General features: G+C 47.2%; 1 protein-coding gene and 1 long non-coding RNA gene across 3 annotated transcripts in view; one reads left to right on the forward strand and one right to left on the reverse strand.

The window, feature by feature from the left end:
• Positions 1-17,553, forward strand: part of LOC105275845 (3-phosphoinositide-dependent protein kinase 1) — a 293,477-nt gene that overhangs the window by 87,546 nt on the left and 188,378 nt on the right. For both annotated transcript variants that reach the window (XM_011332984.3, XM_011332985.3), the window contains exon 2: positions 6,959-6,997. In XM_011332984.3, coding sequence (XP_011331286.1) covers positions 6,959-6,997 — 39 coding nt within the window. The remainder of the gene's footprint in view (positions 1-6,958; positions 6,998-17,553) is intronic.
• LOC105275843 overlaps positions 14,429-17,553 on the reverse strand; it is a 107,799-nt gene continuing 104,674 nt past the window's right edge. The window contains exon 2 of the long non-coding RNA XR_002193027.2: positions 14,429-15,854. This is a non-coding gene — a long non-coding RNA (uncharacterized LOC105275843). The remainder of the gene's footprint in view (positions 15,855-17,553) is intronic.

A 17,553-nucleotide genomic window follows, 5' to 3' on the forward strand; every position in this document is an offset into this window, starting at 1 on the left:
TCGGACATGAAAAAAGATTGTAAATGCCACTGCTTTTAAATTTATTTTTTCATTGGGAATGAATTATGCGCCAACGATATAATAGATGCTATTTAGGAGAGCATTTAAGAGAACCGAATTTAAGAGAAAAGAATATAGAGTAGAACTAATGTTCCATTAAAAAAGCCTGTGAAGATCTTTATTCTTAGCATCTAAATTTTTTTCGAATCGAGTCACATTTATCTCGTGCTCAAGTTTTTCGATTGTCTTTGCTCCCTCCCAGGAAAAAATTAATATCACTGACATGCGTGTAATAACGTCGCGTACTATTCACCCAGCGTATCTTCTCTCCTACTCCATTCTCCACCGGGATTACAAAGGCGATTATGATCGAGCACGATGAGCACTGGAAATTCTATAAGATATCTCGACGAGCGCGTTTAGTCGTCGTGTAACTTGGGTGCAAGGGTGTGTTCGTGCACGAGGGGATCCAATGTCGGTCTGTCAACTCGCAGGTGTGGGACGGTCGAGACGAGGGAACGCTCACGGGAGCGGAATGGCGGTAAGGGAGAAAGAGGAAAAGAGAGAGCCACGGAGAGGAGATTCGAGTGCGCGGGGGGGTGAAACACGGGGGTGGGTCGGGTGACTGGAAAAGCCGCGGGCTCTGCTGGCGTGTGCACGACGGATACGTGCCTGGACTCCATTACGGGCTTGGAGCCACTCTTTTCTTCCGATAAAAACGGAAAAAACTATCCCAACCCCCGCAAGTCTGGCCGCACAAGTCCTCCCTCCCGCTTCGCCCTGTCGTATCGGTAACTCTGCTTCGAGCCGCCCCATCGAAGCCACCCCATCGAAGCCGCCCCATCAGCTACCCCTTTCACCGCCTCCGCTGTTACGGTCATTCTTTCTGCCGGGTCCTCGAGATATGTCTGCAAAGTCCGGGAACACGTTCGCGGACGGGCTCCGAATGAATCCGGACTTCGCTGACGCGTTCCGCAGCTTTATTTCTTCCGTTGTTCACTTACCCCCTTCCCTCTATCCAGTTCGCGATCCCGATCGGCGCTCGCAGGACGTTTGGTTACCGTGACGATAAATGCATGGTAGTCCGACGTCGATTCGACGCAACAAAACAAGGCAGAAATGGGGGAGAGCCTGATGTTTTTGATTAAATAATGTATTAATGCAACGATAATTTATATCATCATTATTTGTTTATGCGGTGCTATTATTATTTCTGTCGTAATTTGCAGCGTGATTGTTGTGTTATCAATTCGTAATGCGTACGCCGCTTTAATGTTCACAAATTATTAACGTGTCGGGCCAGACAAAAAAATGTCGCGTTTCGAGCGATATCCGTAAAATCACGCGTAATTAGCGAGTTGAAGAGCGAGTATCAATGCGAGTGTCACGCATCTTTCTCGTGAACGAGAACCGCGTTGTCGAGTTGAACCAGTTTCGGAATCATCGGGCGGACGCTTTGCTCGTCCCACGTCTTCCTACGTTTCCTGTATCCAATATTTTCAAAGGCATCTGTTTACGGCAGGCTTATATCCCCTCATTGGATTCTCATTGCCTGCGAGTTTAACCACTACGGTTTCCCGCCCCCGCGTCGCGGCCAGCATTCCCCATCGGGCTTTCAATACCCTATGAAGTCTGACGATACGTTCGTGGACTGGGTTTCGAATAAGCCGGCATTTCTGACGTTATACATCTCCCGGCTTTCTCTCCCGCCCCCTGCTCTTCCACCCTCTTCACTCTTTATTTCCTACTTACGAGACGATGCTTGTCTCGATCAGCATTCATTGCGCGAGACGCGCGCGGAGCAAAGGACGTCTTTATTGAAAAGTTGCGCCGCGGCTCAAGTAATTTAACCGTTACGATGAGAAACGCCGAGGGACACGAATATGAAACGTGGATTTTTGCGGGGAATCCAGCTCCCGGGCTCCTCGGGCAGAAAGCCTTGCGCGCTCTCACCGTGTGTGGGAACGATGCGTCAAGTATCAAGTCGACGTCAATTTTCGTCCGGGAAGCGACTTCTCGGTACCTCATATGACACAACAGCCACGTTGAATTATACAATCACAATTTGCTATAACGTGGCATACCGCGCTGAATTATGAAACGTTCATCATAAATTGATTCCTAAATGTATATTTCGTCTTCCTCCTCCTGCAATAACTCGAATATGATATGTATTATTTAAATAAATCATTAAACGTTCACAAACCGCACTCGTCATTTCGTTCCCAGACAACGTTGATTGACGTACAAGGGACATTCTCGATTGAAGACGCCATCGACTACGTGTCGCGATTGACGTTTGGACAAAAGTAACGTGTACGAATATGTGATACTGGAAACCGAAATGGCTCGCCCGTAAGCTGTCGGGGTAACGCATTACCTCGGAATCAGGTGTACATTCTGTCTCAGATGCCGAAAGAATTCTCCGCCTCGTAAAATACATTCGATTTATTCGCCATTGATATTATTGTAAAAACGCACTCGCCGTGAGCGTCCATCTTTTGCCATAATGTAGATCGTAAAGTACGGTGGGTAAGGTACGATGGGAGGAAATACGTTACCTGGAATTGCTCTATAAAATTACCTATATAAATTCCCGCAATTTATATGTGAAATATATCATCCTGTTACAAATACAAATAATTGTATTTGTTAAATGCATTACATATCATGATGTAACACGAGTTACAAAACAGTTGCGCGAATTTGTAGTAAAAGTTGAGAGATAATCCGCCAGATTTTCGGTACGACTTAAGAACTTGACGTTTCTTACGATTGGTGGTTCGGAGCCATTTCCGTGGAAGCCCCACGCGCAGAAAGGTTTTTGAACTCGTGAGCGAGGAATCGAGCGGATGCGTTATGCACGAGAGAAAGAGAGAGAGAGAGAGGAAGGTGCATGTGCCCAGAAAAAGAGGCGGGAAGGACGGCGAGAGGAAGAAACGGGAGGGAGGATAAAGATGTTCGGTGTTTCCTTTCGTCGTACACGCAGCCAGAAACGTCTACGCTTCCGTTATTTTTTCAGAAAACAATGTCCGACAGCCCCCGGTCGGGGTGGAATCTTTTCGACTTTCTATTTTTGGAAAGGAGCTCTTCTCGGCAAGGTTTCAGAACGATCGATAGAAAAATATAGCCGCTAATAGTCCCTTACGAACGGGTTCGACAGTTTGATCGACAGACTTTTTGCCGTCAATTTCGATGGTGCTCTTCTTCTAGTCGAGAGACTCACGGCGTCCCCGGCGACTTTAATATTTGATGAATTTTTATTCCTCCTTTCGTCGGAGATGCCGTAAATAGTCGCGAAAAACTTGAGCAAGCTGCCTCGAAATAACACTCGAATTAAAATGGAATCGCGCTTTGACGAGCGCGTGCGCTGCTCTTGATACTCATAACTCTACGAGTACACTAGCGAAAGCGAGTTCTTTTAATCAACGAGGGACGAGGAATGCACCCCGCAAGTTCCCCAGCCGCGTAATACGAATCTTCTTTCCCCCTTTCTTCCCCTCGTTCATCGGAAGGAATTGCGGCGATGACGAAACTTCGCGAGAAGGAATCCAGCCGTTCCCGCGATCGGATATTAGAAATGAACTGCGCCGAGCGGATTTCCGCGAATCGCGATAGACATGTCGCGGAACGAGCGGCACGCCCGTGAAAAATTAATGCGCGTGATTAAACTTATGTCCCTGCAGGAAGAAAGGAGATATATATATATATATATATATATATATATATATATACACGTACATGACGAGGTATACATATCTGTTATCATCGCACGTGGACGTGTTATTTTCAAATCAGTGCTATATCCGATTTCATATCCGTCCGTCGAGCACTTGCACGGAGTTGCAACCGTGACACGAGCCACCCTCGAGTTGGAAGCGCTAAATTTTTCATTCCGCAGGAAATTACTCGCTCTTCCACGCGCGCGACATTAGCTAGCAGTTATTCTTATCTCGCAGGATTTGCATCGCCTTTAAATTGCACGCTGACCCGCGCTGTCATTGCAACCCGCGAGTTTTCAGGTCCTTCCTCCCTTCTGCGCGCATCTCCCGCGGGAATAACATTTCCATGATCGATCGCCGATCGCGGTTAAGAGGCGTATTAATTGCCCGTCGATCGGTACCTCTAATTATCGACGTGCACCGCGCGGGCTGATTAATTACTATCGGCTGCCCATGGGTGGTAACCAAAGTGAGATCGATGTTCGACCAAGGGATTCTCTTTAATTCGAGTCGATCGAGTGATTATTTTTCATTGCAGCGTCCGTCCCGCCCGTTATTTCGCATTCTTTTATGACTTTTATGTGCTTTCTTTTCCTCGTTTTCGATATTTTGGTATTTTAATGTCCCGCCGTTTATCCGGTTCTTCTTCGCTTCGGTCATTCATGATGCAACAATTTCAGTTTGCAACTCAAGCATCTCCGTGATGTAATTTCATCCTTCCAGATTTGATTTGCCTCATACTCGATATGTAATTATCGAGATTTATCGACTTTTCAACTTGCTCGTTCCGCAAAGTTCATAATGTAAGCAAACAATGTTATCCTTAAAATTTACAATGTCTAAATTGCAAGTTGGTTATTTCCTTTCTGAAGAAACTCAGTGGTCAAACTGTAAACAACAACCGACCTCGTAAGTACGATTTTCGCAACTTCGACGAACTTTGGCGGAGGAATTCTTCTATTTTCGCTTGAAAAGGATTAACGCACAGGGCGGAAGAAGAATTTCTTGCTGCGCGCGCGGAATATCTGTGCGCGTGCTTCTGTTGGAAAGAAAAGAAAAGGAAAAAGAGAAGAAGACAGAGAAACAGAGAAAGAAAGAAGAACGAAAAAGACACGAGCACGACGAAACGTCTAATTTGCGTACTCGACACTTCGAGTTTCGAGATTCTCGTATTTCCGCGGACCGTGCCGGTCGTGTCCTCTCGCCTCGGTCTTTGTCTTTTTTAAAACGTGACTCACGGAGAGTTCATTAGCACCTAGCCACGCGCCATCGGACGAGCGACGATGAGCCAGATCAGGCAGGTCCCAAGAGGAACAGAGAGAGCGAGAGAGAGAGAGAAGAAGAGAATGCATTCGAAATTCGGTCTGGCCAGCGGTTGTACTGCCAATGGGAGAATGACTATCCGAAGATAATTCCATTACTATTGTTCCTCTTCATTGTTATTCCCCGGCGGTATGTACCGACGACTGTTCGTGTCCTCTTCTTGGATTCCCGTTCGATTACGGAGGGATTTTGAGGAGAATCACGTCTGCCAGCGATGCGCTTGAAATATGGGTAAGAATTCTCGCAAAGAGTGCTCGTACACACACAAGGATCGCCTGAAATTGCGGTTTTACGCGGTTTTATCCTCTCGTCTGGCACGTCGCTCGCAAATATTGCTTCCTTTGTTGCGCAGAAAACGTCCGATCATTAAGGGAAAAATATTACGATAACGGATTCTCTAACGAATATAGAAACGACTCTTTTACGATGATGATATATATTATATTTTTCATAGAAAGCTATCATTAATCACAACGTTATTATTATAACTACATTACGTGTAGTTAATAACGTGGTAACATTATGCACGGTGAAAACTGTACCTATTTGAACAATATCTATATGGTATATTTTGTTTCAATCAAAACAAGTTTTTCTATATAAAATTATCTAATTGTATTATATTATAATAGATACTCTTTAATATCAAATGTTTCTCTATTCTTATAAAGACGACCATCAAAGTCTTATAAATTAGTCTTATCAAACTTTCAGAAAGTGGACATTCGGTACAAGGAATGTCCACGCTGATCGCTCGCTCCCTCGTCTTATTTAATATTTCAAGCATTTCATATTCCTCGCCATGTCTATTTAACGTGAATATCATTACTGCTGGATAATGTACTCAGGAAACGGTGCTATTGATTATTGAGATTTACTTAGCCGACGCGTACGCGGCTCTTGAACTTTTGACTTGACCGCAAGGAACATCGCAATTCGTGACTCCTCGAATCTGATGTAGATGTTGGGCGTTGCCGATTATCTGCCCATGCTTAATTTACTGCTCATCGATTGAGGAACACATCTGGCGGTTTGGTCACGAACGCGCGGAATTTAATTAATAATACTGTTATCGCTGTCCTTCGCTCGAGAATTTCGACCGAGGTATCGAGTCACTGCGACCTGATTTCCGGCCTGAGAACTCCGGCACAACACACGTTCCGCGATGCATTATATCCAGCGCGTTAAATTGAGGTGAAAAAGCTTCAACTACCTCCATTCATCAGGAAATATGAAATAGTAGGTACAAGTGATGTCTGGAGACAACTTTCAGATTAACAGAGTTGAGGAACCGCATCGCGCTGTCTCGTAACAATCATTTATTCAAGTTGAATACGCTAAAGTTTGTTTATTTAGCCTCTCTGGATTTGCGAACCTTTACACGTGCATACGAAATCACCACGTGTTTTCGGGCAACACACTGCCGAAGTTCATTAGCACCGCCACGCGCCAGTGGCCACGGTCGTATTGCACACTGGCGCCGTGTCGAACGCAGAGGCTTTCAGAGATTCGCAGGGCAACGGGGAGAGGAATCAACCGTACAAGAAAAGAGTCCTCCTTTTGCGTGACATATCCATGCGAACGTCAACGGCTATCAAATTCCGTCCGTAAGGAATTCCGCGGCACGTGAACGCCCCGAACCTTCCTCGTCTTGTTTCCGTCGTGCATCAGTAAAAAAGACACGGACTCGTTCGTGTCGAATCCAATTCCGAGGTTCGTTGACCCACGCTCGCGATTGCCACGCTGGGTTCTCCACGATCAGTGACTTTTCTGCGCGCGTTCACCTCCGTCTGCCGAATTAATCGTTCCCCTGTTTTCCATTTTTCACACAATCTCCATATGATCTCATAGTAGTAATAATAATAAAGATGATGCAGATTTTTATGTTTAACTTTGCCACTTCTTGATTGCAGATCGAGCAATGCAGTGCAGCGAGCAGTTCTCCAGTTAAGGCAAGTAACTCATCGAATAATCAATATTCAGGGCGGTTGCCCTAAGGTTGCGATAATTTGCGAGTACTATCAGCGTCGGAACGCTAAAGCGAGGTTACCTGAATATGTTCAAAATTTAACATATTGCTTTTTAATTGTCGCAGTTAAAAAGCAATTTAAAAAAACATCTCTTTAGAGCTCCTTACCGTCTTTTTATAGTAGCAGGTCTTCATCTTTGCACGAGGATGTCGTTCGACCGCTTTATATTAAATGTTCTATCCCACTCGGTACATGCACGTATCGTCTTCGAGTGGTGCTGGGAAATGCAATCGCAGGCGTATCGACGGCGAAAGTAGGCCATCCCTTAAGAGCGTCGCTCTTCTCGGGGGTTTGAAAGGGGTTGGGGTGGCGTTTGCCAAAGGACGCGGTGAAAGAGAAGCTCGTGCAGTCGTACGCTCCGGTACTTCTCTGAAGAAGGGCCCACTTCGGGAGACTGAGTGATGCTCGAGTCTCTCCTACCTGTTAGAGAATGTCCGCGAGATATATGCACTTATTTTCACTTTACCGGATCCGCTAATTGGCTAAAAATACTAATCGTGTTCGAGACCACTCGTGATACCAGCTACTTAATGTCGCGTTTTCCGCGAGACTTCATTTTCTAATGACGCTGGCAGTGATATTGTTCGGAGAATATTTGTAGCAACTATTCAAAAAAATGTGCTTTTGTTATTTAAAATAACATATTGTAATACCATGTTAATATGTAATCAGGTGTTAGAATACGAGTAAATTATGTTATATACATGAATTAAAAAATATCTGGATTGCTATGCGTTTCTTAAAATTTACTTGTTGTTGAGAAAAAGAGAATCTTGCATCTTGTAAGTATTTCCTCATTATTGATTTCTTCTCGTTTTCGTTATTACGTAAAATATCCTCCTGTAATGGTTTCCGTTCGATTTTAAAGAATACCCCCGACTCTTGTCAGTCCCTGAGTTACTACAGTAGCGACATCCCCATTTTCTACCCTTTCCGCCAACCTGCCTGCGTCTACCCGCCGTAAAGTATGACGCGCGAAGTAATTTTAATTACGCGATGCAGCAGCCCTGAATTGTTGCTACCTCGGGGATCTCAGACATATTGGACTAATTCACGTCATTCAGGCGACACTTATTAAACCCCGGAATGCTGTCGGCCTTAATCCTGGCGGAATACAGGATGGTGTTCCGCGTGGAGAGGATGAACATGTCCGTGTATCCAAAGACCATCATAGTCCTTCATTACTGAATCGAGAATACGATCATTTTCATCGTCGCGACTGGTCGAAAAGTAAAAAAAATTCGATTTAAAGTAGAACAGACTAAATAAGTCCGTGTTCGATTTAGTTATAATTATCTAATCGCGCATTAATTCTAACAGTAAAGAGAAAAAGAAATGGATATAAACCGCGAAAACGGAACACGGCCGTTCTGATTTCGGACACGTTTGTGATACGTATGATCCACTTTCCTCCTCGTAACGCACGCAGTGCATTAACCTGTTAAGCTTTACCTCGAGGGAAAACGCGTGGTGACTCGCATTAACTGTTTACGGCGGTAGACCAAAGAGAAAAAAGCCAACCTTGTATTCGGTACGATTTCACACACAGCAGCGGTAATTAGAGCCACGCACGATGAGAATTAAATGGCCATCGTCGAAAAATGACGTGGAATAAGATACGGGAGTGGAGGCGAGAGCGAGACGAAAAGAAATCTTTCTGTAATAATTGCCCCCGCTTCGGGGTTCGGTAACGAAGGCGAAACAAAACGCTGCACGATATAATCGGCGAATAATAATCGGTGCCGCTGCACCGTTATCGGATGGATATAACGAGCGCTATCGTTAGGTTTTAATGAGCGCTAGCCCTAAATTAATATAACGACCCGCGTGGCCCCGGACCGTGACGGCCCCTTCGCGTAGGGCCTCGTGTGGCCAGACCGCCGTGACGGTTTTAGACGACGTGCGTACATGTGGGGAACCTTTTCCCGTTAATGCCCGTTGATGTCCACGACGATCGCTATCGTCGATAAATCATCAATCAATTGCCGAGTAAAGCGGCGAACACGCGACTTGTTAATTGACAACGTGCTTTGCGGTCATTCAGTCGATGATTGTGGATTACACGAGCGGATTACACGCCTACGTTTTTCTTACTTTCTTATGTATGTTTCGCCGAAAATACACCGTACGAACGGAGAAAGAGGAAAGGAGAGACATCCATGTCAATTAACGATGCGCTTTCCGATTAAAATTATCGCGCAGTAATTAGCGATTAATTAAACGAGCGTTTCTTAAGCGGGTATTACCTTTGTGTCGTGGCAACGGGGAATTTCTTGCGAATCAGTTGCTAATTGGTCGTAATTAGCGACGGATACTCAATCTTCGACGTTATCACCGATCTCGCGATCGTTATAAGTTTTGACAGGTTAATCGCGCTGCGTAAATAAAAGAAGAAAAAGAGAGAGAAGGAGAAAGAGCGAAAGAGGGGAAGAGGAATAATTGGATACCTGCAGAGGAAACGTGCTCTCTCTCTCTCGTTTCTTGTTAGTCCTTGCTTGGGAGATTCATTAATTAATAGTGCCGTATATGCAGAACGCACACGTGGCGCGTCGCTGCAACGTAACGCGATTTCCGTCGCGAACGGCACAATCTCGCGGTAATCCCGTAAATAATCAAGCCGAAATCAGAGTGCCGTAAATGCGAGATTAATTTCGCATTAATTAGTTTCTCTTTGTTAACAAGTATTATTACGCCTAAATCGTTGGCAATATATTAAAATCATAATAAACATCATTGAAATAATATTTAACCATTATCATGCAGCAAAAGTAAATTGTTTAACCGTACTATTATTCGAATACAGTACATTGATTATTTCTCTTTAATACAATTAATACGTTCTCTTTGAAAAAAACAATTGCTGACAGTTGAATGCACTAGTTGCGATATTCCAATAATTTACCCGAATCATAGAAAGGCTGCACCGTATTATTCAAACGACCGAGTACGGTATTGTAAAGCCGAATGGAAAAAAGGTAATTTCTCAGCGCATCATAGCAACGGATCTGGGGAGATTTTCCGCTGCAACGCCGCGTAACATAGTAGCAAGGAATAATGTGCAGTTTGATGCAGCCGGTACATGCGGCTCGCGACGGCACGCAAGACCGCGCTAACATCAGGCTTCAGACGTCGTTTCCGGAGGGAGGGCGCAGCGACTTCCCTTCTTCCCGAGCTACCTTGTATGCCCGATCTCGTTCTCCTTTTCCTGTGTGTATGCATGGGTAAGCGTCATGCATGCTACAATGCATTGCGTCGAAGCGAAGAAAGGATGCTGCTCTCTCTTTTTCTTTTTTCCTCTCCCCTTCTCTTTCTTTCCCTTTCTTTTTCTTTTTCTTTCTGACGACAACTTTATAGCAAACTCGCGGTTTTCTTCGATGTGAAATCTTTTTGAAATTGAGTATACATTCATGCAAAGAATATATACGCCTGGATTTCGTCAGCTCGTGTTTAACTGCCGCTATTACCGAGGTATGATTTGCGTAATTATCGACAGCCTTGATGTACTGAAGTGCGTTGTAATCGAGCGGAGATGATTATCTTAGATCCCCTGGCGATAATGGCAATCGGACGCAATTTTTTGCGTCGCCTTAAGCAGCTGCCGCTGCTGCATGGCGCCTCGATATTAATGCGTTGCCTGATGCTTAAGTATCGCAAAATTATCGCAACCTGATTGTACGTAGCTATTCCGCGGGAATTAAGGTAGCGCCTGATTTTCCGGGATTAAATATCAGATCGACGGTGAATTATTGAATGGAGCCGCTATATGTATGGAGCGCACGTGCGTCGTTGCTCTAACGACGACTTCTCGTGACTGAAAGATCTAATTTCCGGACTGCGACACTCGTTTGATCGATCAAGCCCTATTTAAGCGTCCTCATTGTCCCTCCTGATAGATCAGGTCGGAAAATTAATTATAAATTAAAACGAACGGGCTGCCCCGTTCATTGCGCTCGACGCGCTTTAGACACGACAGCGCCACGGCGGAACGATACTTTCGCAGCACCCCATATATAATTTATGAAAGACTTGTGGCATTACCGGCCGACATCGCTGCACCGTACAAAGCGCGCTACCAACGCGCAATAGCGCGTCCTAATGCGTCATGATGCATAATAATGCATCATAATGCGTCATGGTACGCCATAATGCACGAAAATGACTCTCCGCCGAGGGAGACGGATTTTCTTTATTTCCTCGCAACTGTTAAACGCGATTTCCGTCCGCTCCCCATCGCCGCAACGTAATCGCATTTCGTGGCTCGCAACCATTGACTAATCATCGGCCATGCGATCGGCCACGTCAGAGAGCGTCGCGGAAACTGCTTGACGTTTCGTGGCCGCGTCCACGTATCACGTACACGATTTATCGAAAATTTCCCTCGTCTTTTTCAAGATTTCGGAACGTGTCGATAACGCGTTTCCGCTGTCAATACGGACGACACCCGTATTGAGCGATAGCGAGCCACATTTAATCTAATTGTAAATTACCGTCCGACTTTTATTGCTCGCGCGCGTTCTAGCGCGCGTCACGCGCGCCCGAATTAACTCGCAATTTCCACAGCGAATTCGCGCGGAATCTATCCATTGGCGAGCACCCCGCGTCCCGGCGTGTATGAAATGCATTTTAAACGTTCACGAGCGCGATTTATGGTCCCGCATAGTAATCTCCTCCCCGCACTCTCCCGTACACCACAGACCCTCTCGACGTGTATGGTGTATATACGTCGCGTAGAGTAGCGAGACGTAGCCAGCGCGCGCGCACGCACACACACAGACACACACACACACACACGCTCATACACACGTATGGATAGTATTATACGTAGCTTCCTGTGTGCGCGTGCGGCATATATTGCGCGCATACTGTACGTTTTTTTACTGTACGAAAATTCATGGCACAGTAGCGCACTGAGCAACGCGTTAGAGCGTAGAGTCCCCTAAGTACTGATTCAGCCTGTCACCTCCCTCGCGAGGAACGCTCGGAGTATCCGACCTCGCCGCTCTCTTATCTCGCAAGTATATGTGCATCCATACTGTAAAGAACATCCTTTTGGTACAGTATCAAGAGTCGCGGCCGCGAAGCGCCGTCCGTCTCTTGTCGACGACGCTAGGCGACGTTCATCGTCTTTAGCGCGGCCGCGGAAGCGCGCCGAAAGAAGAGGGTATACGGCGGCGCAGGAATGGGATAGCGAACGATTACACCGAAGCGTAAAACTAAGCCATCGCGTTTCCCACGGGAATCGTTGCCGTAATGTGGCCCTTCGTGAATGTGTATGCGTGTGTGTGTGGGTGTGTGTACCTCGCGACGTCATCGGTCATACTGTTTTCTAGTCGATGGTCACGAGGACGTGCCGCCGCCACCGCCACGCTACCGTCACGGCGATCATTGCGTTGTGCATGTCGTATAAGCCGGTGAACGATTAAGATTTGAAGAGTACACGTACGCGCCCGTTGGCCCAAAATCTGAGAACGCGCGTTACACGTGTAGATACGCCGTAGATAAAGTCCCGAGCAGATTCCTCGCGCGTGTTCGACACGCGTCCGGACATGTAGATGCACACGACCGCGACTTTCTCTCTCTTTCTCTCTTGCATTTCTCCCTGGTCCTCGCCTAGTCCCCGCCGCGATGAAATCACGTCGACGTAACGTCGGGCCGCAGGAACGGAACGCCCCCGCATTTTCGACGCTGGGGGCACTAGGCGCATCGTCTCGTCATGCGACTCTTATTTTCGTAATACCGCGTACCGGCACGTCGCGTCGTGTAAATTGGATTGGCAGTGGCTCCGTCGCTAGATGTGCCGCCGTGTTGTTGTCGGTTCTATTAATATGCCAGCGGCGTATGCTATAAATTCTGTTCCGACCCACCCCCCCCCCCCCCCGGGTACAGCAGCCTTGAGAGGCAAGGACAATCGATCTACCACCCTCCACGTGGACGAGACACGAGCGCGCACACAGGCGCACCCCGCGCGCGTCCGTATTCCGGCGGAACGGCGGAAAAAACGCGAGTACACGTGTACGTTTCGTGGCGCGAATTATACCGCGCGCGAGTACAACCCGCTTTTTAAAATATTTACTCGCCACCCGCCAGAGAAACGTGCAATCGACCGTGTTCCGAGTGCGGCGCACTCGCCGCGGATTAACCCAACTCTTTGTTGGCGGGCTCCATTGAAAAATCGTTCGGATGCGGCGTGACGGGCGGCCACCACCTGTCGAAATTAATCGCACCACGCGTCGCGCGCGATCCCCGCTCGATTCGCTCCGACGCGGCGACGCGGATCCGAGACGGCGGAATTGCCATCGAGCAATCCACCGCGTTGCAATAACTATCCTGGAGAAAATTCCAAGTCTGGCTTACAGCGCGCTCCTAAGGAAACGAGTGTCTGACTGAGACCAAATGCCAAATAATCGCCTTTCAAACGCGGACATTTCGCGTTGAATTACAGCGCGATCATGCCGCGAATATAATTATACGGTACTTAGTACTTAATCTTCCCTAGTATACCCATTCACTCGAGTACCCTTTTAACATCAGATCAGAACATAGCATTAAAAAAGAATGAAGAAAAAAGAACCTTTCGCCATCGAGATCGTTACTTATCCCGAGCGATTGCAGTGGATACGTGAGCGTTTCCACAGCGAGCCTGGCACAGCGAGGTGGCCCGCTTCTGTCGCCGCCTTGCCTTTGACCGGGTCCCATTAGCATCGGCCAATTCTAATTGCACGACGTCAATCCTCCAGCACTGACGTCACTGACCGTGCTACCGCGCCTTTAACGTGCATTCGCGTAACGTGCATTTACGCTTTCACGTACGTGTATGTCCGCGCGCGGTACGGTCAATCGCGACACGCGTGCCTGCACGCATTACGTGCAAAACTCCTGGCACAAAACACGGCTATTTATAGCCGAGCGTATGTTGTCCCATTGGCGTAAGCTCCTCAATTAGCGGGAATGTATTCCGGTTGCGCACGATGGCGACAGCGGACGCTTGACCCGCGTGTCGCCGTGAATTGGTTTATGGCAGTGCGTATTTTTGCGAGCATACGCATGCCGTGAACAAAGACATTTTTGAGTGATTAAATTACTTCGTTTCGTCAGTCAGCTCGAACGTTGCAAAAATATCGCGCTCGACGAAAATCGCACGTCATCAAAGAAGGGTGATAACATTGCGATGAGAAGCAATGAACGCGAAACATTTAATGCTTCAGCGCTTATCCCGAAAGTGACGAAATGCAATTTGATTATACACGCATTACGTACCTGAAAAACTTGTTTTTCAATTTAACACACTTGGCGGGAATGATTAGCAGGTTGGACTAATTGAAAATTCTTTAGCGAATTAGCGTACGAAGAGGAGCCGATTGATTCTTGTTTATTTCCCGATTCATCGACACGTCTCTGATATATTATTACATCGACGGTTTTCACAAAAGAACTGACGTTGTTATGGCCGTTGTAATTAACACCCGACACGTTTCATTTGAGCGTGTATAATTAATGTATTTATCGAACGAACAAACTCGTCTATTCATATGCAAAAGCTACCGCGCATAGCGGCACGGTAAATTATTGTGCACGCTTAATTGAAATAACGGGATCCAGCTTCTCGGTTTAACGAGAGGCTAGCCGAGGAGGATTTGGGCCCGGTTCATGCTCTACGTCTCTGGAACGTGTGCAGGCGAGACCATACCGTTCCCCATAAGCACCGCGCCGTCGCGCGTATCGATATCGAAATGTCGATTTCCTCCGTAGTCGCCGTAACTTTCGCGCGACCGGTGCGTTCATGCGAGAGCGCACCGCAAGCCTACATCGCCGAACGAGAGAACGAACGTTATTATGGAGCCAGAGTATCAAAGATCAGAAAGACGTCCCACAGCACAGCACGCCTCGCTAATTTCAACTGAAACGCGAGCGCTTCCCCGACGATGCAGCGGCGCATTGTATCGCGCGGCGGCTCGTGAATATCGCGATCGATGAACTTTCGAACGCAAGGATGCTCGCAAACAATCAGCCCGAGATCGTGACGCAAGATGAATCGGCTCGGCGATCGCTCCGGCTCTATTAAGTGCAAATTTATTCGACTATCGAGTGGCTCCTTTCCATACTGGAGGATGATTTATATGCCCAGTACCGACGGCGCCTTAGCGCAAAAGGGAATAATTACAAGTGGAGCTTGGCCTCCCTGAAAAAAGCCTTTCAAAAAGGATCGGGTGAAAGGAGGAGAAATCACGCTCGTTAAAAGCATGATATTACACATTGTCTATAGTTATTACGGACAAAAACTAGTTCATACACAGGATAGAGCGTATAGTACGTATCGCGATCGTGGATCAGAATTTCGCCAATCTTTCCGCTCGCAGATCGAGCGCGCGGACGAAACACGTCGTCCGTAATAAGATCGCGTGCCAGATTCGTCGTTCAATCGGAATCGTCGTCCATTGGTAATCCAGTGTTCCCCAGAAAATTCCGGCGTTCGCTCGTCACAATTTATTCGATGGGATGATTTACGATCACGTGCCAGTCGGACGGGGTACGCCAGCGCGAAGAAGCGAGTCACGAGGCAAATCATTGTCACTTATGGTCCGAGAGGAGGACCCCCACGGAGGATGTTGTTATGTTTCTCGTGATTTCATCATTAGGACGCCACTCAAGTACTCAATTCATTAGCTCGCCTCGCGGACTCTGCTCGGCTCGACGGCGCTTAACTCTGCCTAGCACGTCCTGGCACTAGCACTATCTGCCTCTGGCTGGTGCATCTGCTCTCTGGCGCCACGACACCCCCCTGAAATCAGAATACAATTCGCTGATAATATTAACGAAGACTTGGCACTGAAACTGATGGAAGAGAAGCCTAGATTCTAGACATTCTAATCCGACAATCTGCATTTTGGAGTATTCGACTTGATTGATGGATGAGATAGTTAATTCACTTATTTTGCTTATTTTCGTTGAATGATTTATAGATGAAAGTTTCTTGTGAAAATTTAGAAAGTGCTGATGAGTTGCTTATTACTATATAATTTATTATTAACAAATTAATTTAGGCTTTGAGTATGATTCGAGAGTTTAGTCTTATTTTTAAAAATAATCTTGATTAAAAGAAGTGTATCACACAATTAAACTCTGGAATGCCATGCTCTTTCGGTATTTTCCCAGAACTCGACTGTATTCTGCTCATGACTGATTCCAATGTCGTGCAACGACGAAACGCGAGATCCGACGAACGGATCCCTTTATTGGCGTTTGATCACCGGTTCCATTCCATGATTCGAGCGATTCGCGATCCCATTATAGAGACGAGCCGCGCTAATCGCGAGTGTGCGAGCTCGATCGACTGCATCTTACGCGCGCATCTGCATAAGAAATGCAAGGGACGAAACCACGGCCGTAATTAACGAGCAAAGTCGAAGTCACGTCATCGGCGGCGTCGTGACCGGAAAACTTGGGCGCTCTGCAATTTTCAGACAATATGTATGCAGGCCGCGATAACGTCCGACCCGATTTACTCTCTCTCGGTCCGGCAATTTATTTGTTATGGCGGGATTAACCGTCTGTCTTTAGACCGCTCGGTTTATCCGGGTCCTAACGTGTACGAGGTGACGTGTAAAAGGCCGCGGAAGGACGTACGGGGTGGGAGCGAGCACGAAAAATAAATGACTTTGCGTGTTCGTCGAGAGATAGGTGGGTGGCCTCTCTTCCTCAAGGAGGAATCGGTATCGTCCTCTTCCTCCACCCTCTCCCTTCCTCTTTCGCTCTTTCTCTCCTTTTTTCTCGCGTGCCGCTAGATTTATGTCGACGCTTCGCCCTTTCGGTCCTCCACCGATAAATATACCGGGGCCTTTATCGCGAGTACCGTGGGAGCACCGGGAGAGCCGGACAGAAAGAGAAAGAGAGAAAGCACGCGACAAGTGCGTACGTATTAACGATGCGTGACTTCCGTGACACGCGATAAATGCAAATTCGGGGGAGCCATCCGTGAAAACGGTACCACGTGGCGCTGAATGGCAAAGGAACGCCGCGCCGGCGGCTAGGGGGTGAAAAGGGACCACAGAGGGCAGTCGACGAATGAATATTACGCCGACTGTCTATACGTTGATGTAATAAAACGCGTAGCGGCAGTGAGTGCGCGTGCATTCCGCTCGTTATCGCGCGGCCTTTATCGACGTGCGTAAATCCCGGCGCAATTAGCGGGAACACCGATTTCTGATTCATTCATGTGCACCATCGGCAATTGGCAAAATCGTCGACGTTTCTAAGGGACGTATTTCCGCTCGGCTCATCTTGCCCGGCTCGGCTCGCGGGATTATACGATCTTTTCCAACGCGGGTAACGAGCCATCATCGTATCGGGATCGTTCCTGATCGTTTCAGAGCGTGCAACATTCGCGAAGCAACGCCGACGCCTGGCGCCGTGTTGCGGTCGTTATTGCCCGTTACTACTGGAGTAGTAACGACCGCGTCGTGGCGCCGAGAGCCGGCTTT

The sequence above is a fragment of the Ooceraea biroi genome, chromosome 11 (assembly GCF_003672135.1).
Source record: "Ooceraea biroi isolate clonal line C1 chromosome 11, Obir_v5.4, whole genome shotgun sequence".
Taxonomy (NCBI): domain Eukaryota; kingdom Metazoa; phylum Arthropoda; class Insecta; order Hymenoptera; family Formicidae; genus Ooceraea; species Ooceraea biroi.